The following is a 22892-nucleotide window of genomic DNA, read 5'->3' as shown; positions in this document are numbered from 1 at the left end:
TCCAGGACCCTTTCCAGGACCCTTCTCAACCTGTCCTGTCACCTTCAGCAATTTGTGTACAGACACCCCAGGTCTCTCTCTTCCTCCACCCACTTTAACATTGTACCATTTAGTTCATATTGCTTCTCCTCGTTCTTCCTATCTAAATGAATCATTTCACACTTCTCAGTGTTAAATGTAATCTGCCACGTGTCTGCCCGTTTCACCAGTCTGCCTGTGTCCTCCTGAGGTCTGTTACTCTGCTCCTCACTGCTTACTACATTTCCGAGATTTGTGTCATCAACAAATTTGAAATGATACCCTGTATACCCAAGTCCAGATCATTAATATATTTCAAAAAGAGCAGTGGTCCCAGTACCGACCCCTGTATACCTCCCTCCAGTCTGAAAAACAACCGTTCACCACCACACTCTGCTTTCTGTCCCTTAGCCAATGTTGTATCCACACTGCCACTGCCCCTTTAATCTCACTGGTGACCGGGCCTGTGGGTTTACCGTGACCGGGCCTGTGGGTTTACCGTGACACAGAAACATAGAAAATAGGTGCAGGAGTAGGCTATTCTGCCCTTCGAGCCTGTACCACCATTCAATAAGATCATGGCTGATCATTCACCTCAGTACCCCTTTCCTGCTTTCTCTCCATACCCCTTAATCCCTTTAGCCATAAGGGCCACATCTAACTCCCTCTTTAATATACCTAATGAACTGGCCTCAACAACTCTCTGCGGCAGGGAATTCCACAGGTTCACAACTCTCTGAGTGAAGATGTTTCTCCTCATCTCAGTCCAAAATGGCTTACCTCTTATCCTTAGACTGTGTCCCCTGGTCCTGGACTTCCCCAACATCGGGAACATTCTTCCTGCATCGAACCTGTCCAGTCCCATCAGAATTTTATATGTTTCTATGAGATCCCCTCTCATCCTTCTAAACTCTAGTGAATACAGGTCCAGTCGATCCAGTCTCTCCTCATATGACAGTCCAGCCATCCCAGGAATCAGTCTGGTGAACCTTCGCTGCACCCCCTCAATAACAAGAACGTCCTTCCTCAGATTAGGAGACCAAAACTGAACACAATATTCCAGGTGTGGCCTCACCAAGGCCCTGTACAACTGCAGTAAGACCTCCCTGCTCCTATACTCAAATCCCATAGCTATGAAGGCCAACATACCATTTGCCTTCTTCACCGCCTGCTGTACCTGCATGCCATGACACCCAGGTCTCGTTGCACCTCCCCTTTTCCTAATCTGCCACCAATCAGATATTCTGTCTTCGTGCTTTTGTCCCCAAAGTGGATAACCTCACATTTATCCACATTATACTGCATCTGCCATGCATTTGTCCACTCACCTAACCTGTCCAAGTCACCCTGCAGCCTCTTAGCGTCCTCCTCACAGCTCACACTGCCACCCAGCTTAGTGTCATCTGCAAACTTGGAGATATTACACTCAGTTCCTTCATCTAAATCATTAATATATATTGTAAATAGCTGGGGTCCCAGCACTGAGCCCTGCGGCACCCCACTAGTCACTGCCTGCCATTCTGAAAAGGACCTGTTTATCCCGACTCTGTGCTTCCTGTCTGCCAACCAGTTCTCTATCCACGTCAGTACATTACCCTCAACACCATGTGCTTTAATTTTGCACACCAATCTCTTGTGTGGGATCTTGTCAAAGGCTTTTTGAAAGTCCAAATACACCACATCCACTGGTTCTCCCTTGTCCACTCTACTCGTTACATCCTCAAAAAAATTCCAGAAGATTTGTCAAGCATGATTTCCCTTTCATAAATCCATGCTGACTTGGACTGCTCCTGTCACTGCTTTCCAAATGCGCTGTTATTTCATCTTTAATAATTGATTCCAACATTTTCCCCACTACTGATGTCAGGCTAACCGGTCTATAATTACCCATTTTCTCTCTCCCTCCTTTTTTTAAAAAGTGGTGTTATATTAGCTACCCTCCAATCCATAGGAACTGATCCAGAGTCGATAGACTGTTGGAAAATGATCACCAATGCATCCACTATTTCTAGGGCCACTTCCTTAAGTACTCTGGGATGCAGACTATCAGGCCCCGGGGATTTATCGGTCTTCAATCCCATCAATTTCCCGAACACAATTTCCCGCCTAATAAGGATTTCCTTCAGTTCCTCCTTCTCACTAGACCCTCGGTTCCCTAGTATTTCCGGAAAATTATTTGTGTTTTCCTTTGTGAAGACAGAACCAAAGTATTTGTTCAACTGTGACCGTGACCGGGTGTGTGGGTTTACCGTGACCGGGCGTGTGGGTTTACCATGACCGGGCGTGTGGGTTTACCGTGACCGGGCGTGTGGGTTTACCGTGACCGGGCCTGTGGGTTTACCATGACCGGGCCTGTGGGTTTACCGTGACCGGGCGTGTGGGTTTACCGTGACCGGGCGTGTGGGTTTACCGTGACCGGGCCTGTGGGTTTACCATGACCGGGCCTGTGGGTTTACCGTGACCGGGCGTGTGGGTTTACCGTGACCGGGCCTGTGGGTTTACCATGACCGGGCCTGTGGGTTTACCGTGACCGGGCGTGTGGGTTTACCGTGACCGGGCGTGTGGGTTTACCGTGACCAGGCCTGTGGGTTTACCTTGACCAGGCCTGTGGGTTTACCTTGACCAGGCCTGTGGGTTTACCGTGACCGGGCCTGTGGGTTTACCGTGACCGGGCCTGTGGGTTTACCGTGACCGGGCCTGTGGGTTTACCGTGACCGGGCCTGTAGATCCCACTCCTGCGATACAGGAGGGCAGCCTGTAGCCTCTGCCCATGGCATCAAACCCAGAAAGAGCTGCACTTTGAGGAGAGGGTGGGAACTGTAAAATAATGGGAAATAAGTGGTTTGCACAAAGTTCCTTTGTCCCAGGGGCGCTGATTGCTGCCAGCTCAGAGTTATATTTGTTATTTATTTATTTTTACCCAAAGGTCTGCAGCACGAGGGGATTTTCCGCGTGTCGGGATCACAAATTGAAGTTAATGATATAAAAAACGCCTTTGAGCGAGGTAAGTGGTGGGATTAATTCTCTTCTAACAGTCCCGCGCGGAGTTCATTATGAGGCCTTCCCGTGGCCTTAGTTTTCAGTTGTAGGGGGACACTCACTGCCGGGGCCTTTTGCTCCTTTGATGTTTCGTTGTTTGGGACATTGAGAAGCTGCGTTTGGCAACTGGAGGGTGTGGGTTGGTGTAGATTGCGGTATGGGATCGGCGGTGAGACAGTCTTTGTCCGACTGAGGGATTCTGCTTTCGCTCAGTCACCCCCGAGGATGTGTCAGCGCACGCTCCAGCCATCAGCCCTCTCACTACCAGGCGCCATCCCACAGATACCCGTGTCTCAGTGCCCCGCACAACTGGTCGGGAGATGGACTCAGCACTCCCCGTGCCATGAAGACTGAAGCAACAATTGCTGAAAATATTGGGGGCGGCGGTCAGCGATGGACCGGTTTCCCATCGCACTCCCCCACCTGGGGCTGCGGTAAAGGAAAAAATGAAAGACTTACATTTTACAGCACTTTTCGCAACATCCCAACGCGCTTTACAGCCAATGAAGTATTTTTGGAGTGTAGTCACTGTTGTAATGTGGGAAACACGGCAGCCAATTTGCGCACAGCAAGCTCCCACACACAGCAATGTGATAATGACCAGATAATCTGTTTTTTGTTATGTTGATTAAGGGATAAATATTGGCCCAGGACACCGGGGATAACTCCCCTGCTCTTCTTCAAAATAGTGCCACGAGATCTTTTACGTCCACCTGAGAGAGCAGACGGGGCCTCGGTTTAACATCTCATCTGAAAGACAGCACCTCCGACAGTGCAGCGCTCCCTCAGCACTGCCCCTCTGACAGTGCGGCGTTCCCTCAGCACTGCCCCTCCGACAGTGCGGCGCTCCCTCAGCACTGCCCCTCCGACAGTGCAGCACTCCCTCAGCACTGCCCCTCCAACAGTGCAGCGCTCCCTCAGTACTGCCCCTCCGACAGTGCAGCACTTCCTCAGTACTGCCCCTCCGACAGTGCATCACTCCCTCAGCACTGCCCCTCCGACAGTGCAGCGCTCCCTCAGTACTGCCCCTTTGACAGTGCGGTGCTCCCTCAGCACTGCCCCTCTGACAGTGCGGCACTCCCTCAGCACTGCCCCTCTGACAGTGCGGTGCTCCCTCAGCACTGCCCCTCCGACAGTGCAGCGCTCCCTCAGTACTGCCCCTCCGACAGTACAGCGCTCCCTCAGTACTGCCCCTCCGACAGTGCAGCGCTCCCTCAGTACTGCCCCTCCGACAGTGCAGCGCTCCCTCAGTACTGCACTGGAAATGTCAGCCTGGATTTTTGTGCTCGAGTCTCTGGAGTGGGACTTGAACCCACTGATGCAAGAGAGTGTGCTACCCACTGAGCCACGGCTGACACATTGTCCCAGCGTACAGAGAATGCCATACAGGTCTCATGTTGATGGCATGCCATTGGCCACACATGGTCAGCACTAAGCATCACTGGACAATGGATGGTCCGAAGCTCCCCTCTGGTAGGGCCCAGGCCCCAGAGGCAGCTCCTGTATTTCATGTCCCGATGGGGACGGAGGGAGGGGGTTAGTTACTGGTGCATTATGGATGACCACACTCTCCTAGTGCTTCAGAGGGATTTCCTTGTCTGTCCTGAAAATGGCATCCTTGCGCTCCCTCCTCTCCCCTCCTCCCACTGCTCCCTCCCCTTCCCAGTTCCCACTCGGGCCCTCAACTTTAATTTGCAAGCATCATCGGGTCCCTACATTCAGATGTGAAGAAGGACCCTGCCGGTTTTGGGCAGCACTCCTGGCCACCTGCTCATTGGCGCAGGTTATAATTGGGAAGAATTGGATCGTAGGCACTCCGAGACAGGGCCGTAACCTGGGCCATTTTAACTGCCCCAATCCTGGCACAAAGCAGGTTAAAATCGCCCCCTCTGCCACCTCTCACTTCAATCTGTTGCATGCAGGTGAGGACCCCTTGGCGGGAGAGCAGAATGACCACGACATGGACTCGATAGCAGGAGTGCTGAAACTACACTTCCGAGGCCTAAACAGCCCACTCTTCCCCAAAGAGATTTTCCACGACCTCATTTCCTGTGTCAGTAAGTTGAATTGTGTTGGTTGCTATTTGCTTTTCCCGTCTCTGGGACGCCCCAGACTTCACGGGTTGTTGCTATCTGCGCTTCTGCTGTCCCTGTGGTTTTAAGGATTGGGAAATAATCAGACCGGAAAGATTAAAGAGTGAAAAGACACGGATTGAATGGAGGCCTTTAAGTTGAATCAGCCAAGGGGAGGTTGTCACAGTGGGCAGACTGGAACACCACATCAAGTGCGGCTTTCTGTAGGAAGGTTAATCCCGAACTCGGTGTCCTAACTCGCACCGTCCCGCTCACCCGTCACCCCCTGTGCCCCGTGTCCTAACTCGCACCAAGTCCCACTCATCCATCACCCACTGTGCTCACTGCCCCGTGTCCTAACTCGCACCGTCCCGCTCACCCATCACCCACTGTGCCCCGTGTCCTAACTCGCACCAAGTCCCGCTCACCTGTCACCCCCTGTGCTCACTGCCCCGTGTCCTAACTTGCACCAAGTCCCACTCATCCATCACCCCCTGTGCTCACTGCCCCGTGTCCTAACTCGCACCGTCCCGCTCACCCATCACCCCCTGTGCTCACTGCCCCGTGTCCTAACTTGCACCAAGTCCCACTCATCCATCACCCACTGTGCTCACTGCCCCGTGTCCTAACTCACACCGTCCCGCTCACCCATCACCCCCTGTGCCCCGTGTCCTAACTCGCACCAAGTCCCGCTCACCCGTCACCCCCTGTGCTCACTGCCCCGTGTCCTAACTTGCACCAAGTCCCACTCATCCATCACCCCCTGTGCTCACTGCCCCGTGTCCTAACTCGCACCGTCCCGCTCACCCATCACCCACTGTGCCCCGTGTCCTAACTCGCACCAAGTCCCGCTCACCTGTCACCCCCTGTGCTCACTGCCCCGTGTCCTAACTTGCACCAAGTCCCACTCATCCATCACCCACTGTGCTCACTGCCCCGTGTCCTAACTCGCACCGTCCCGCTCACCCGTCACCCCCTGTGCTCACTGCCCCGTGTCCTAACTCGCACCGAGTCCCACTCACCCATCACACCCTGTGCTCACTGCCCCGTGTCCTAACTCGCACCGTCCCGCTCACCCGTCACCCCCTGTGCTCACTGCCCCGTGTCCTAACTTGCACCAAGTCCCACTCATCCATCACCCACTGTGCTCACTGCCCCGTGTCCTAACTCACACCAAGTTCCGCTCACCCGTCATCCCCTGTGCTCACTGCCCCGTGTCCTAACTTGCACCAAATCCCACTCATCCATCACCCACTGTGCTCACTGCCCTGTGTCCTAACTCGCACCAAGTCCCACTGACCCATCACCCCCTGTGCCCCGTGTCCTAACTCGCACCAAGTCCCGCTCACCCATCACCCTCTGTGCTTGCTGCCCCCATGTCCTAACTCGCACCGAGTCCCACTCACCCATCACCCCCTGTGCTTGCTGTCCCCATGTCCTAACTCGCACCGAGTCCCACTCACCCATCACCCCCTGTGCTCGCTGACCTACATTGTCTCCAGCCTCGATTTCAAAATTCTCATCCTTGTTTACAAATCCCTCCATGGCCTCACCCCTCCCTATCTCTGTAATCTCCTCCAGCCCCACAACCCCCCCAAGATCTCTGCACTCCTCTAATTTTGCCCCCTTGAGCATCCCTGATTATAATCGCTCCACCATCGGTGGCTGTACCTTCTGTTGCCTGGGTCCCAAGCTCTGGAACTCCCTCCCTAAACCTCTCCGCCTCTCTTTGCTCCTTTAAGACGCTCCTTAAAACCGATCTCTATGACCAACTTTTGGTCACCTGCGATAACTTCTTACGTGGCTCAGTGTCAAATTATTATTTATGTCTTGTATCACTCCAGTGAAGCGCCTTGAGTCATCTTACTACAACTTGGGTCATACAAGTTGTTGTTGATCACCTCCATCCCCATATCATCCTTTGTGCCCAAAGAGTTTTAGCGACTGGTGGTCTGACCGAGGCCTCACCCACCCCAGTCTCTGCTGGGCTATCGGAGGGAGGGCCAGTGTTAGAGCCCTTCCCGGGAGGGTTGGTGGGCAAGTGAGACCGGACTACACTAATGGAATTGTTCCCAGCTGGAGCTAGACTGACACTGACCTAACAACCTGTCGACCTGACCTCCCGTCTCACTGCTTATTGTTGCTCAGTGCTGTTTATCCCTTTCAGGCCGTGTCATCGCTGCAAGTTTAAAAATTACTCAAAGTTAGACTGATTTTACCTCTGGCTCAGTAGGTTTTGGAATGGAGGCCCACTCCAATACTTGAGCCCATAATCTAGACTGACTCTTGACCCTTGGAGAGGGTGCAGAGGGGGTTTACCACAATGCTACAGTTGTATGAAAAAGGTTTTTGTATATAGTTTTGAATCTGGTGTGCTTGAGCCTGAAAATGGTCCTATTTAGACCATTGAAATTTTTCAGAGCCAACAAAGGGAGAGGGGTGGGGAAGATATAGTCAGCTCAGAACTGCATGTTTGCTTTAAACGTACCATGAGTTAGTAGGTTTATGCCACATCTAGTCAAATACTAAATTGTGCAGGCCAGAAATTTCCCAGTTTTGATCACTAGTCTGTGCTGAGTTAGATGAGCTTAGCTGAGAGGCGACTGAAGAGTATAATTAGCCTTGAGTTAGAGGGGAAATTGGCCAAATGTTACACTTGGAATCACTATCCGGTGCCCCTCCCCCACCCCCCAAGTTGGAACTGCAGCTATGTGGATATTAGACAGTGTTTGAAGCAGGTTTGTCTGTTATCGAGTGATCGTCGAGAGATGCGATCGAGGCGCAAGAGAGGTGCGAGTTCGGAGCCTAGCAGAGGCGAGGGCCCCTGGGCCAGCCCACATTGCGATATGTGTGCGCACTAGGACCGTGCAGCAGAGCTGGTCTCCAGTCGTCCTGGTTAACCCTTGCCACTGGACCAAGACCTCGCTCTGTCAAGCCCGTGTGGTGGCTGGTGTGCAACGGTCACCCCACGTTAAAACAATCCACCCACAGGCATCTTCCATCCTTCAACATGTAGTTCGGGATCCGGAATATTAGGTCCTTCATTGAAACACCTGTGAACTCATCCCTTTTTGGCGTGGAAGCAAGTCATCCTCGATCCGAGGGACTGCCTATGATGATGATGACCAGGGGTGAGGGACTTCAGTGATGTGGAGAAGCTGGGGTCGTTCTCCTTAGAGAGGTCAAGGTGAGATTTGCTAGAGGTGCTCAAAATTATGAGAGGTTTTAATAGAGTAAATGAAGAGAAACTGTTCCCAGGGGCAGGAGGCTCAGTAACCAGAGGACACAGATTTAAGGTGATTGGCAAAAGAACCAGAGGCGACATGGGAAGAATGTTTTTCACGCAGCGAGTTGTTGTGATCGGGAACACGCTGCCTGAAAGGGCGGTGGGAACAGATTCAATAGTAACTTTCAAACAGGGAATTGAAAATATACTTGACGGGGAAGATTTACAGGATTATGGGGAAAGAACAGGGGGAGTGGGACTAATTGGATCACTCTTTCACAGAGCCGGACGATGGCCCGAATGGCCACCTCCTGTGCTGTAAGATTCGATGATATTACTGAGAATCTAGAGCTCCCATTTACCAGAATTATCTGGTGTTTTAGTCGAAGCCTCGTCTGCCTGTTCTGATGGACATCAAAAAACTGTAACAGGAAGGCGATAGGGTTAGGAATCGGGAAACGTGAGATTGCGTGAGCTGCCGAACTCGCTTCACCCAAAGCCATCCCGTGGGGCCTAAACTAAGGGTAAGATTTTCTGTGTGTCTTTGAGATAAAAAAGTCCACACCGAGCAGCTGGAGTCCATCTCCCCAGTCAGTGCGGGAGACCTCCCAGTGACGGGAATCCATTGCTGACTGAGATGTGGAACCATCTGGTGAGTGGGGGTGTGAGTGTGACAGGCTGAGGGCCCCGACCCCACTCGCTGGAGTGACAGATAATTCCCTTAAACAGGCACTGTGTACAGTCCGGTCCATTGTCTCAGTACCAGCGGGATTAGGCGGCTAATCCCGTGTCCCAATCCCACAGGCAGCCCGCACTGGGGTAACACTTAGCAATTTACTTTAACCAGGTTTGAGAATTTAAAGGGGGAGGGCCCTACCCTTAGGTCTGAGCTTATATTTCCTCGGGTTTTATTTTATCCCTCTCTTGTGCTCCCTAGTTTTCTCTGCACCTTTCTCGATCTCTCTCTCCCCCTTTTTTACTCTCTCCATCTCTCCTTTCTGTCTCCTTTCGCTTGTCATTTCACTTCCTCTGTCTCTCTCTCTCTCTCTCTCTCTCTCCCCCCCTCGCTCACTTGCTCTCGATCACCCCACTCTATCTCCCTCTCCCTCTCCCACACCCTATTCACTCTCTGTCTCTTTCTCTCCCCTGGCCCCTCTCAATCATGCCCACTGTTTCTTCCCCCCCCCCCCCCCCGCCTCGCCTCGCCCTACCACCCCCCCCGCCTCCCCTCACCCCTCTTCCCCATCTCGCTCTTCCCCCCTGCCTCGCCTCTCCCTTCCCCCCTCGCCCTTCCCCCTCTTCCCCCTCTCGCCCTTCCCCCCCGCCTCGCCTCGCCCTCCCCCCCCTTGCCCTTCCCCTCCCGCCCCCCTTCCCCTTCCCCCATCGCCCTTCCCCCCTCGCCCTTCCCCCCTCGCCCTCCCCCCTCACCCTTCCCCCCCCCTCGCCCTCCCCCCTCGCCCTTCCCCCCCTCGCCCTTCCCCCCTCGCCCTTCCCCCCTCGCCCTTCCCCCCTCGCCCTCTCCCCTGCTCGCCCTTCCCCCCGCTCGCCCTTCCCCCCCCTCGCCCTTCCCCCCCTCGCCCTTCCCCCCTCGCCCTTCCCCCCCACTCGCCCTTCCCCCCTCGCCCTTCCCCCCCTCGCCCTTCCCCCCTCCCTCCCTCCCCCCTTCCCCCCTCGCCCTTCCCCCCTCTCCCTCGCCCCCCGCCCTTCCCCCCTCTCCCTCCCCCCTCGCCCCCCGCCCTTCCCCCCTCGCCCTCCCCCTCCCCTCCCTTCTCCCCCCCCTCTCTGATTTTTCCCTGTGGATATCCCCCATGTGATTTTGCTGACCTTGCAGTGAGCGGGCGGTGCCGTGGTTACGGTGCAGTTTGCCGGTCTCTGCTCCGCCCGCTCTCCCAACCGCTGGCTGACAATTGAAACAAATTGATTTTTTTTAGGCTCCAGTTCAATGAAAGGAGCGCTGTCTCGTTCTGAGTGTTTTATTCTAACTCTAAGACAGTGATTGCATTCTTCAGGCATTTTGATCCCTATCAAAGGGGCTTTGAAGTGTTCACAGGGTCAGAGGCCGTTCGCACGGAGTCCAAGTTTGTCACGCAGCCCAAACCCACCCCCACTGCAGACCCCGTCACACCCCAACCTAATCCCAGGCCGCATTCTGCTGGGCCAGAGTCGGGCGGGCACAGCACAAGGTCTGCAGCTGCTGGCTTCTCATTCCCCCCCACCGGCCCGAGAGAGGCTGACTCTCGCTCACAGCTCCAGGGTATCGGCCTCTCACACACCCCATCATCGTGTGTGGTCCTAGTCAGTGAGACCTGGAGCCTCCAGCAAACCCCCCTCCCCCCCACCCCCCACTCTGGCCCAGCGAGCCCCCCTCCCCCACTCTGGCCCAGCGAGCCCCCCTCCCCCACTCTGGCCCAGCGATCCCCCCCTCCCCCACTCTAGCCCAGCGAGCCCCCCTCCCCCACTCTAGCCCAGCGAGCCCCCCCTCCCCCATTCTGGCCCAGCGAGCCCCCCTCCCCCACACTGGCCCAGCGAGCCCCACCTCCCCCACTCTGGCCCAGCGAGCCCCCCCTCCCCCACTCTGGCCCAGCGAGCCCCCCCTCCCCCACTCTGGCCCAGCGAGCCCCACCTTCCCCACTCTGGCCCAACGGCACCCCTCCCCCACTCTGGCACTACGAGCCCCCTCTGGCCCAGGGACCCCTCTCCCTCCCCCACTCTGGCCCAGCGATCCCCCCCTCCCCCACTCTGGCCCAGCGAGCCCCCCTCCCCCACACTGGCCCAGCGAGCCCCACCTCCCCCACTCTGGCCCAACGGCACCCCTCCCCCACTCTGGCACTACGAGCCCCCTCTGGCCCAGGGACCCCTCTCCCTCCCTCACTCTGGCCCAGCGAGCCCCCCCTCCCCCACTCTGGCCCAGCGAGCCCCCCCTCCCCCACTCTGGCCCAGCGAGCCCCACTCCGGCCCAGCAAGCCCCCCCAACGGCCCCGCCTCCCCCTCTCTGGCCCAACGGCCCCCCTTCCCACTCTGGTACTACGAGCCCCCTCTGGCCCAGGGACCCCTCCCCCTCCCCCACTCTGGCCCAGCGAGTCCCCCTCCCCCACTCTGGCCCAGCGAGTCCCCCTCCCCCACTCTGGCCCAGCGAGTCCCCCTCCTCCACTCTGGCCCAGGGGACTGCGCCCCTCCCCCACTCTGGCCCAGTGGACTACCCCCTCCCCCATTCTGGCCCAGCGAGCCCCCCTCCCCCACTCTGGTCCAGCGAGCCCCACTCTGGCCCAGCAAGCCCTCCTCCCCCACTCTGGCCCAGCGAGCCCCCCTCCCCCACTCTGGCCCAGGGGACCCCCCCCTCCTCCACTCTGGCCCAGGGACCCCTCCTCCCCCACTCTGGCCCAGCAAAGCCCTCTCCCACATCTGGCCAAAGGGCCCCCCTCCTCCACTCTGGCCCAGGGACCCCCCCACACTCTTGGCCAAGCGATCCCCCCCCTCATCCACTCTGGCCCAGCGAGCCCACACTGGCCCAGCGAGCCCCCCTCCCCCACTCTGGCCCAGCGAGCCCCCCTCCCCCACTCTGGCCCAACGAGCCCCCCCAACGGCCCCCTCCCCCACTCCGGCCCAGCAAGCCCCCCAACGGCCCCGCCTCCCCCTCTCTGGCCCAACGGCCCCCCTTCCCACTCTGGTACTACGAGCCCCCTCTGGCCCAGGGTCCCCTCCCCCTCCCCCACTCTGGCCCAGCGAGTCCCCCTCCCCCACTCTGGCCCAGCGTGTCCCACTTCCCCCACTCTGGCACAACGAGTCCCCTCCCCCACTCTGGCCCAGGGGACCGCCCCCCCTCCCCCACTCTGGCCCAGCGAGCCCCCCTCCACCACTCTGGCCCAGCGAGCACCCCTCCCCCACTCTTGCCCAGCGAGCCCCACTCTGGCCCAAGGGACCCCCACTCCCCCACTCTGGCCCAGCGAGCCCCACACCCCCACTCTGGCCCAGCGAGCCCCCCATCTCCCCCTCCCCCTCCCCCACTCTGGCCCAGCGATTCCCCCCTCCCCCACTCTAGCCCAGCGATCTCCCCCTCCCCCACTCTGGCCCAGGAATCCCCCTCCCCCCACTCTGGCCCAGCGAGCCCCCCTCCCCCACTCTGGCCCAGCGAGCCCCCCCTCCCCCACTCTGGCCCAGCGAGTCCCCTCTCCCCCACTCTGGCCCAGCGAGCCCCCCCTCCCCCACTCTGGCCCAGCGAGTTCCCCCTCCCCCACTCTGGCTCAGCGAGTCCCCCCTCCCCCACTCTGGCTCAGCGAAGCCCCCTCCCCCCCCACTCTTGGCCCAGCGATCCCCCTCCCCTACTCTGGCCCAGCGAGACCCCGCCCACTCTGGCCCAGCGAAGCCCCCTCCCCCACTCTGGCCCAACGAGCCAACCCCCCCCCACACTCTTGGCCCAGCGATTCCCCTCCCCCTCCCCTAATCTGGCCCAGTGATTCCTCCCCTCCCCCACTCTGGCCCAGCCCACCCCCTTCTCCTGGCCAGTGAACACCCCTCTCCCAGCCAGTGAACCCCTCTTCCCCTGACCAGAGAACCCCGCCCCCCCCCCCCCCCCTGCAGCTCACGATCCCCCTCCTCACTTACTCCGGCTGCTGCGAACATCACAGGGCTCCTATTTTCAGTGGCCCTTTGGGCAAGCTGCCTCTCGCTCTGTGCAGCCTGTCTGTTTTGGGGAACAGAGGCCTGGGGCCCAATATCGGGGACACCTTGGGTCTCGCCATTCAGGCGCGGAGATTACACCCCAGCCCCCACCCCCAGCCCCCACTCCAGTACTCGCCCAGCCACGTTTTAGACCTAAATGTTGTCAGACTGTTCTCCGTGGAGCATCTTACAGCCGACACCCGCAAACACACACACACCTCCTGACAGGGCCCACTTATAGCAGTCCCAGCGGAATTACCTAATTCACCTCAGATTCTCGATCACCTTCCTGATCTGTTTATAAACCGCTCCCCTGGCACGGAAGCCATGAAAAATTAGCCAGGGCTCCAACTCCAAACTCCCATCAGATAGTATAAACAACTTGCAACAATAGCTTGCATTTATATAGCGCCTTTAAGGTAGTAAAATGCCCCAAGGCACTTCACAGGAGCGTTCAGATAAAAACTGACACCGAGCCACATGAGCGATTAGCGCAGGTGACCAAAAGCTGGGTCAAAGAGGTAGGTTTTAAGGAGCATCTTAAAGGAGGAGAGGTTGAGAGACGGAGAGGTTTAGGGAGGTAATGCCAGAGCTCAGGGTCTCAGCAGCTGAAGGCACGGCTGCCAATGGGGATGTGCAAGGGGTCAGAATTGAAGGTGCACAAAGATCTCAGCCGTGGAAGGATTTAAAGACAAGAATAGGACAAGATGGGGGCTTGTCCGTGATACCTCCACAGTCGAGCAGGTTCACATATAAGGAATGGCTACGAGAGCGAGATACGGGGTTCGTTCAATCCCAAGCCGACCGTGTCCCCCTTTTTAATGTCCATTGGAACAGACAGACGAGATGACACGGAACATCTCTGCCAAGGCTGCAGCATTATAAGAAATAGGAGCAGGAGTCGGCCATTCGGCCCCTCGAGCCTGCTCCACCATTCAATAAGATCATGGCTGATCTGATCATGGGCTCAGCTCCACTTCCCCACCCGCTCCCCATCACCCTTGACTCCATTATTGTTCAAAAATCTGTCTATCTCCACCTTAAATATATTCAATGACTGAGCTTCCACAGCTCTCTGGGGCAGAGAATTCCAAAGATTCACGACCCTCTGAGAGAAGAAATTCCTTCTCGTCCATGTCTTAAATGGGCGGCCCCTTACTCTATAACTATGCCCTCTAGCTCTAGATTCACCCACGAGGGGAACCATCCTCTCTGCATCAACCTTGTCCAGCCCCCTCCGAATCTTGTATGTTTCAATACGATCACCCAATATTATCGGCTCGGGCAGAGGATTACCCTGCCAAACAGGAGCTCCATACGTTGCAGACTCATGTCCCTGTAACACTGGGGATGTTAGGCTCAAGTCCCAGACTGAGCCTTGAACCCACGGCGCCTTCAGGAGGGGCGGAGTTAATAACAGTATTAAACAAATGTGCCTTGAGGAGGCTGGGTGCCAGTCCCAGCGATAAAATAGAGGCAGGCAGGAAGGCTGAGGCTGAAGCGACTGAATAAGGAGGTGGTGTTTAAGCTGAAGGTTAAGAGGAATTCTTTTGCTAGATAACAACAATCCAGAAGTAATGAAATGTGTACACGGTCAATGGCTGGGGATATGTGGGAGAACGGGCAGGAACAGCAACAGGTCAGACATTTACCTTGTGGATGAAGCCACTGAAGCATTGACCCATCAGCTCTTTGAGGCATTGCTCAGAAGCCTCGTTTGAGAAGGAGAAAGCGGATGTGTAGAATGAATTTCTGACGGTTGCAAACTGAATTGCTGATCTAGCCGAGCGGTCTGGAGATCAGCGAGGCTTCACGTGAGGTCACTGGAAGCAGAGAATGTTGCCGGTGCCCCTCTGACGCAGAGAGCAAAGGACCCCGCAAACCCCCAGGAGCAGGGAGACTGTAATGCTGGTCTTTAGCTGAAAGGAATGAGGGAATGACATGCAGTTGGTTTAACATGGAGCAGGCTTGAGGGGAACATCAGAGGCCTTGGCACAGGGGTAAAAGGCAAAGAGGAAGAGTGGCTTTCGAAGCTTGGCCCCAGGTTTGGGTCAGTGGGGATGGCACGTGGACTCGATCGAGATGTGGGAGTTGTCCTTTGTCCGGCAGAGATTGGGAAGGAGCCTCTGAGTTCTGTGTACAGTATGTGCACGGACTGCCAGGGCTCAGTATGTTGTTTCTTTCTCTCTCCCATTCACACGCTGTGATACTGAGCCACGTGAACTGGAAAGCCCCAGGATTGATCCTCGCCCTCACTACCTGCACTACCTGCACTACAGCTCAGGGGGCCTCAATGTTATCCCAGTAAGGAAGCAAAACCAATCATCCAGGATTCCCAGTCCCAACCCAGTGACACGGCAGTACGTATGTGGGCAATGTGCAGGCTCCAGCTCTGGTTCAACCGCGATGCCTTCCATGTGCGAATAGCCTGCCGGCACTCACTGTCAGGGCTCGGGCATGAGGAGTGTTGCTTGGATCAAGTAGCGAGTGCACGTTGAACCGGCACCCCAATGAGAGCCAGGCATCTTCAGGAGAGGAGGGAGGGTGTCGAATGGCGGTGGCTGGGAAGCAGATTGAAATTGCACTGTGTGTGATGTAACGGCTGTAACCTACACTTCTCACATGTTTATTTCCCACTCTTCGCAGCAATTGAAAATCTCACAGACCGAGCTCTTCAAATCCGCAAAGTTCTCCTGTCTTTGCCAAAACCCACCATCATCATGATGCGTTACCTGTTTGGATTCCTCAGCCAGTGAGTATTAGCAGGAGTGCCACCAGGCCCTCCTTCCGATGTGTCTTCTGTCCCGTCTTTAGCTTCTCCCTCAGTACATGAGGTGTTAACCAGAACTACTTCCCTTCTCCGAACATTCCCACACCTGCCCGAGTCCTTTCTCTTACTGCTCTGGGATCTTGCCTCACCCCATAGGCTGCTTGCAGTAAACAACCTCCGTGTTGCATTGAAAGAGAATTCCATGATATATATTTTACCAAGTGAGGGTTTAAGGCTAAATCTTGTCTCGGTTTAGCTTCAGAAGCTTTGGGGAAATCCTCACTGCAGCACTTGAGCACATAATGCAGTACTGAGGGAGTGCCGCACTGTCGGAGAGGCAGTACTGATGGAGCGCCGCACTGTCGGAGGGGCAGTACTGAGGGAGCACCGCACCGTCGGAGGGGCAGTACTGAGGGAGCGCCGCACTGTCGGAGGGGCAGTACTGATGGAGCGCCGCACTGTCGGAGGGGCAGTACTGAGGGAGCACCGCACTGTCGGAGGGGCAGTACTGAGGGAGCGCCGCACTGTCGGAGGGGCAGTACTGAGGGAGTGCCGCACTGTCGGAGAGGCAGTACTGATGGAGCACCGCACTGTCGGAGGGGCAGTACTGAGGGAGTGCTGCACTGTCAGAGGGGCAGTACTGAGGGAACGCCGCACTGTCGGAGGGGCAGTACTGAGGGAGCGCCGTACTGTCGGAGGGGCAGTACTGAGGGAGCGCCGCACTGTCGGAGGGGCAGTACTGAGGGAGCGCCGCACTGTCGGAGGGGCAGTACTGAGGGAGCGCCGCACTGTCGGAGGGGCAGTACTGAGGGAACGTTGCACTGTCGGAGGGGCAGTACTGAGGGAGCGCCGCACTGTCGGAGGGGCAGTACTGAGGGAACGTTGCACTGTCGGAGGGGCAGTACTGAGGGAGTGCCGCACTGTCGGAGGGGCAGTACTGAGGGAGTGCCGCACTGTCGGAGGGGCAGTACTGAGGGAGTGCTGCACTGTCGGAGGGGCAGTACTGAGGGAGTGCCGCACTGTCGGAGGGGCAGTACTGAGGGAGTGCTGCACTGTCGGAGGGGCAGTACTGAGGGAGCGCCGCACTGTCGGAGGGGCAGTACTGAGGGAGCGCTGCACTGTCGGAGGGGCAGTACTGAGGGAGCGCTGCACTGTCGGAGGGGCAGTACTGAGGGAGCGCCGCACTGTCGGAGGGGCAGTACTGAGGGAGTGCTGCACTGTCGGAGGGGCAGTACTGAGGGAGTGCTGCACTGTCGGAGGGGCAGTACTGAGGGAGTGCCGCACTGTCGGAGGAGCAGTACTGAGGGACAGTTTGATGGGACAGTGTTCCATTCCCCGGCACTCTTCTTGTACAGAAAATCATTTTATGCTCGACTGAATTGGTGCCATGTGTTTCTTCGCTCACAGTCAGGCCAGATGTGTTGCACACACGGTAACGCAGCACCTCTGGCACCGCGGAGAGCTGGAACCAAAATCAAAGCAGCTGAACGAATTTGATCGAGACACAACTCACAGCAGTGCTTGTGTTCGAGTGGATTCCTGCACATGTGGCAATCTCTACCAGGGAGCAATAGGTTGAATGCCTCTCTCTACCCCAACTGCCCCTCCTCTCTCCCTATCCCCCCCGCTCACCCGACCTTCTCCCTCCCCTGATCCTCCTTTCCTCCCCGTGTTCTCTCCTCTCTGCCCCTCTCCTTCTCCCCTTTCCCCCTCCCCCCTTCTCTCTCCCTGCTCTCTCTTTCCCACCTTCTCTCTGCTCCCTCCCCCCCTCCTCCTCTCTCCCCCTCCCTCATCCTCCCTCCTTCTCTCTCTCCTCCCTCCCTCCTTCTCTCTCCTCTCGCCCTCCTTCTCTCTCTCTCCTCTCACCCTCCTTCTCGCTCTCCTCTCTCCCTCCTTCTCTCCCCTCTCCCTTTCCCCTCATATCTCCTCCTCCCATATTGAATTTATTGATGGGAAAGAGAAACACCATTTTCTGTGTTTTTTTTCCTGTGAAGCTTGTCCCAGTTCAGTGAGGAGAACATGATGGACCCGTACAACCTGGCCATCTGCTTCGGGCCCACCCTGATGTCCGTGCCCGAGGGCCATGACCAGGTGTCCTGCCAGGCCCATGTCAACGAGCTGATCAAATCCATCATCCTGCACCACGACACCATCCTCCCAGGACACAAGGAGCTGGAAGGCCCCTTGTACGACAAGGGGCTGACAGGAGAGGATTACTGGTGAGTCTTTGGCCTTGCTGCCTAGTTCTGTCCTTAGAAGGTTTGGATACTCCCTGCCTGGGTTCCTCGGTCAGTGTGGGAAGATCCCAGGCTCGATCACCAGCCAGAGCGCCGGGCGGAACTCACCAGCTTTCCTGCTCCTGATCACTGGCCCATGACCACTGGGGAAAGTGTGCGGGAATGGGACATCAGCTGAATCAAGGCCCCACTGCCAATGGTGTTTGGCGGGGGAGGGGGAGGAGGGCGTTCAAATTCAAACATTCTATCTCCTGGCCCAACCCCCTGCCGACCCGGGCCTTTACACTTTTACTGCCTCGAATCAGGCCATCGACAAGGCAGGCCGGGGCCTTGTTAACATTCGTAAGTCGCGACCCGATGGCATCATCGTCATCACTATGTAAAATTAACCGAATGTCGCGGGTAACATAAGAACACAAGAAATAGGAGCAGGAATCGGCCATGCGGCCCCACGAGCCTGCTCCGCCATTCAATAAGATCATGGCTGATCTGATCCTGGCCTCAGCTCCACTTCCCTGCCCGCTCCCCATAACCCTTCACTCCCTTATCGTTCAAAAATCTGTCTATCTCCACCTTAAATATATTCAATGACCCAGCCTCCACAGCTCTCTGGGGCAGAGAATTCCAAAGATTCACGACCCCCTGAGAGAAGAAATTCTTCCTCATCCCCGCTGACACATGCCCGGCAACCAATCCCAGACAGGAGGCGCCAACTGGCCAAGGTAAGCATTAAAGATCCCTTTCAGCACAGCTTGTGGGGCTGGAGGGCCAGGAGATCGCCCCCACCCCCACCCCGAACTCCCGCCGAGCTCTCCTTCCACTGATGGCCCAGCACCATTCCCACAGCCGCAGCCTGCTGCCGGCCAGGCAGTGAATTTGGCCGGTTGGCAGGCAAGAGCCGGTGAAGTTATTTCAGATCAGCCTGGCCTCCAGGACCCCAGGCCTTGCCGGATTCCTCGCCCGCGAGCGGGCTGCCCCACACCCGCCCCTTCCTTCCATTCAGCTCGCCGGCACGCAGTCAGCACGCACACAGGCGTTATATTTTCACCTAATTTCCAAGTGCTTTTATTTTTCAGTGAGAGCCCTCACGGGGACCCTGCCTCTGTCGAAGATGTTGTGCAGGATATTGGAACGGAACCTCACACCAGTGACGATGGTAGGTTGCCGGCCGTTCTCTTGATATTCAGATCCACGATGGAGGGGTTAGGGTGCAGGTGGAGGGGAGGGCTGGGGAAGGCAGGGTGGGGGAGCAGGCGGTTGGGAGGGCAGGGGGAGGTGGTGGAGTGGGGGTGAGGGGAGGAGGGGCAGGGGCTGGAGGGGCCAGGGCATGTGGGAGCACCAATGAAGTGCACTCTGGGCAGCTGCATCACGGGATTGTGGAGAGGAGAGATGGCAAGTGGCTCAGGACAAACTCGCACTACTGCCTGGCACTGGTTCCACCAGGAAAAACCGCAGTGGCCAAGCTCCCAGAATGTTGTCAGGTAGGAATTTCAGGATATTGACACAGTGCCAATGAAGGAGCGGTGATCTATGTCCACATCGAAATGGTGTATGATTTGATGGGGATCTTGGAGGTGATGGGGCCCCCATGATATTGCTGCTTTTCTGCCATTATACCACATATACCACACCGTCAGCATTGAAAAACGCCGCAAGGCACTTGACCGATGTAATTGGGGGGAAAAAACACCTCGAAGGACAAGGGCAGCAGGCGCATGGGAACACCACCACCTCCACATTCCCCTCCCAGTCGCACACCATCCTGACTGGGAAATATATCGGCCGTTCCTTCATCGTCGCTGGGTCACAATCCTGGAACTCCCTCCCTAACAGCACTGTGGGAGCACCTTCACCACACGGACTGCAGCGGTTCAAGAAGGCGGCTCACCACCACCTTCTCAAGGGGCAATTAGGGATGGGCAATAAATGCCGGCCTGGCCAGCAACGCCCACATCCCAGGAACAAAATAAAAAGTGTGACATATAATAGAGATGAAAAATGTGCTGCTGTATAGATCAGACTAGTGTTGTTAAATTAACAGAAATGTTGGCTTGAAGGTTACGAATCAGGCAGGATTTATACAGCAAAGTGGATGAATGCTTGATAATCACTGAGTACTACCTATCGGTATCGGGAGGCTTTGTCATTTTATAGTTGGGGGTAGCAGGGGTGGGGGGGTGCAGTTTTCTGTTTGCCTGTTGGTGTTTATGCCTCAGTAAAGTATGGGCCTGTAAATCTGAATGTTGTCCAGTGCACCATTGGTGACAGTGGGAGCCTTCAATCACTGCACTCTCAGGAGCTCCCTGCCTATACCCTCACCCCTCTCTACTGTCTCCTGGGACCCAGCTTCTAACCCCACTTTCTGTCACTCCCCTAACTCTCCAAGTGCTGGAGTGACTTGCAATGGTTTATACAATAAAGGTAAATCCAAATGATTGTATATAAAGTATAATAATAAATGGTGCGACTAATGTGGACATGAAATATTACCTCAGTATAGCTGGGCCAGCTGAGTTAGCATATTTACAGCGGTCCCAGGGAGTGTCGGTATTTGTAGGGGTCCCTGGGAGTGTCAGTATTTACAGGGGGTCCCTGGGGGTGTGTCAGTATTTACAGGGGGTCCCCGGGAGTGTGTCAGTATTTGCAGGGGGTCCCTGGGAGTGTGTCAGTATTTGCAGGGGGTCCCTGGGAGTGTGTCAGTATTTGCAGGGGGTCCCTGGGAGTGTGTCAGTATTTGCAGGGGGTTCCTGGGAGTGTGTCAGTATTTGCAGGGGGTCCCTGGGAGTGTCAGTATTTACAGGGGGTCCCTGGGGGTGTGTCAGTATTTACAGGGGGTCCCCGGGAGTGTGTCAGTATTTGCAGGGGGTCCCTGGGAGTGTGTCAGTATTTGCAGGGGGTCCCTGGGAGTGTGTCAGTATTTGCAGGGGGTCCCTGGGAGTGTGTCAGTATTTGCAGGGGGTTCCTGGGAGTGTGTCAGTATTTGCAGGGGGTCCCTGGGAGTGTCAGTATTTACAGGGGGTCCCTGGGAGTGTGTCAGTATTTACAGGGGATCCTAAGGAGTGTGTCAGTATTTACAGGGGGTCCCTGGGAGTATCATTATTTACAGGGAGTCCCTGGGAATGTCAGTATTTACTGAGGGTCCCCGGGAGTGTGTCAGTATTTACAGGGGGTCCCCTGGAGTGTGTCAGTATTTACAGGGGGTCCCCGGGAATGTGTCAGTATTTACAGGGGGTCCCTGGGAGTGTGTCAGTATTTACAGGGGGTCTCCGGGAGTTGTGAGTATTTACAGGGGGTCCCTGGGAGTGTGTCAGTATTTACAGGGGGTCCCGGGAGTGTGTCAGTATTTACAGGAGGTCCCTGGGAGTGTGTCAGTATTTACAGGAGGTCCCTGGGAGTGTCAGTATTTGCAGGGAGTCCCTGGGAGTGACGATATTTGCAGGGGTTCCCTGGGAGTGACGGTATTTTAAGGGGGTCCCTGGGAGTGATGATATTTGCAGCAGGTTTGCCACACAGGCAGGTTTGCAAACCAGCTTTGGCAGGGTAATGACCTGTGCTGGGCATCACAGGCTCCCTGCTCCTGGCCACAGCTGCCATTCACACGTGCTCACTTCCCAGTCTGAGGCACTGTGATCGGGCAGCTTATCTCCGTCCCACCCCCAGAATAGAGACATTGAGACCAGTTGACACTCTCCTCCTATTTGATCCCTTTCTGTCTGCCGTGCACCATGAATATTTCTGTCTGCATTACAGATGTGCTGCAGGTGTCCTTCCCGCTCTCGCTGCCTGTTCCGCTTTCTTTAGCGAGAGGGAAATGGCCACAGGGAGTCTTTTCCTAACGTGTAGACCTTGGTCTGCGGGAGGTGGGGCTGTCGACCAGAATGACTCAGTTCCTGACCAGACCAAATCTCGCAGCATAGACACCAGTGCTGTGTGAATGTTTGAGAATAATATCCCTCTCGCTCTCCCTCTCCATGCTCAGCACCAGCTTCAGTGGGACTGAGGGAACAGACTGCATGCCATTTCTAAACCTAAATAAACTTCAGTTTCTGGCACTGGAGAGCAGAGTTAGACTCACAGCCTCTGTTTATTTACACGGCTCCTGTATCCAATGCGGTTAAATGATCCCCTTATTTTGTGCACGGACTGAATGTGTGATTTATCCACGTCCCCCAGAGCACTTCACTGTCCAGTGGTCCAGTCCTGAGCTGCCACAGAAACAATTGAAACCTGTGTTAGCAGAGGTCCGTGGAAGTTTACAGCACACATGGAGGCCATTCGGCCCATCGTGCCACTGTCGGCACTTTGCTGGAGATAACCCAAAACCGATCCCACCGCTCCGCGCTCTCCCTGTATCAGGTTCCAAACTGGGGCGTGGAGGAGGAGGGGTTCCGGGAGAAGCACGCTGGACATGGTGGCTGGAAAATTACTCCGATCTGCTCCCTCTTTGCCTCCATTTCCACGCCCCTTCCAGAGAGGCAGGAGCCAATCCCAGGGATTCTCCCGGTCTGTGAGCTCTAATGATGGGATTGGACTCCATATTAAAAAGAAAGAAAGACTTGCATTTATATAGCGCCTTTTACAACCACCGGACGTCTCAAAGCGCTTTACAGCCAATGAAGTACTTTTGGAGTGTAGTCACTGTTGTAATGTGGGAAACGTGGCAGCCAATTATGACACAGCAAGCTCCCACACACAGCAATGTGTTAATGACCCAGACAATTTGTTTTTGTTATGTTGAATGAAGGATAAATATTGGCCCCAGGACACCGGAGAGAACTCCCCTGCTCTTCTTCCAAATAGGGCCATGGGATCTTTTACACCTGCCTGAGAGCGCAGACGGGGCCTCGGTTTAATGTCTCAGCCGAAAGACA

General features: G+C 56.1%; 1 protein-coding gene across 1 annotated transcript in view; it reads left to right on the top strand.

Annotated features, from left to right (window-relative positions):
• srgap2 (SLIT-ROBO Rho GTPase activating protein 2) overlaps positions 1-22892 on the top strand; it is a 233121-nt gene that overhangs the window by 190302 nt on the left and 19927 nt on the right. Inside the window, exons 14-18 of the mRNA XM_070859279.1 lie at positions 2945-3022; positions 4980-5114; positions 15661-15766; positions 17779-18003; positions 19098-19177. Coding sequence (XP_070715380.1) covers positions 2945-3022; positions 4980-5114; positions 15661-15766; positions 17779-18003; positions 19098-19177 — 624 coding nt within the window. The remainder of the gene's footprint in view (positions 1-2944; positions 3023-4979; positions 5115-15660; positions 15767-17778; positions 18004-19097; positions 19178-22892) is intronic.

The sequence above is a fragment of the Pristiophorus japonicus genome, chromosome 17 (assembly GCF_044704955.1).
Source record: "Pristiophorus japonicus isolate sPriJap1 chromosome 17, sPriJap1.hap1, whole genome shotgun sequence".
Classification (NCBI taxonomy): domain Eukaryota; kingdom Metazoa; phylum Chordata; class Chondrichthyes; family Pristiophoridae; genus Pristiophorus; species Pristiophorus japonicus.
This window is presented reverse-complemented; position numbering and strand designations above follow the sequence as displayed.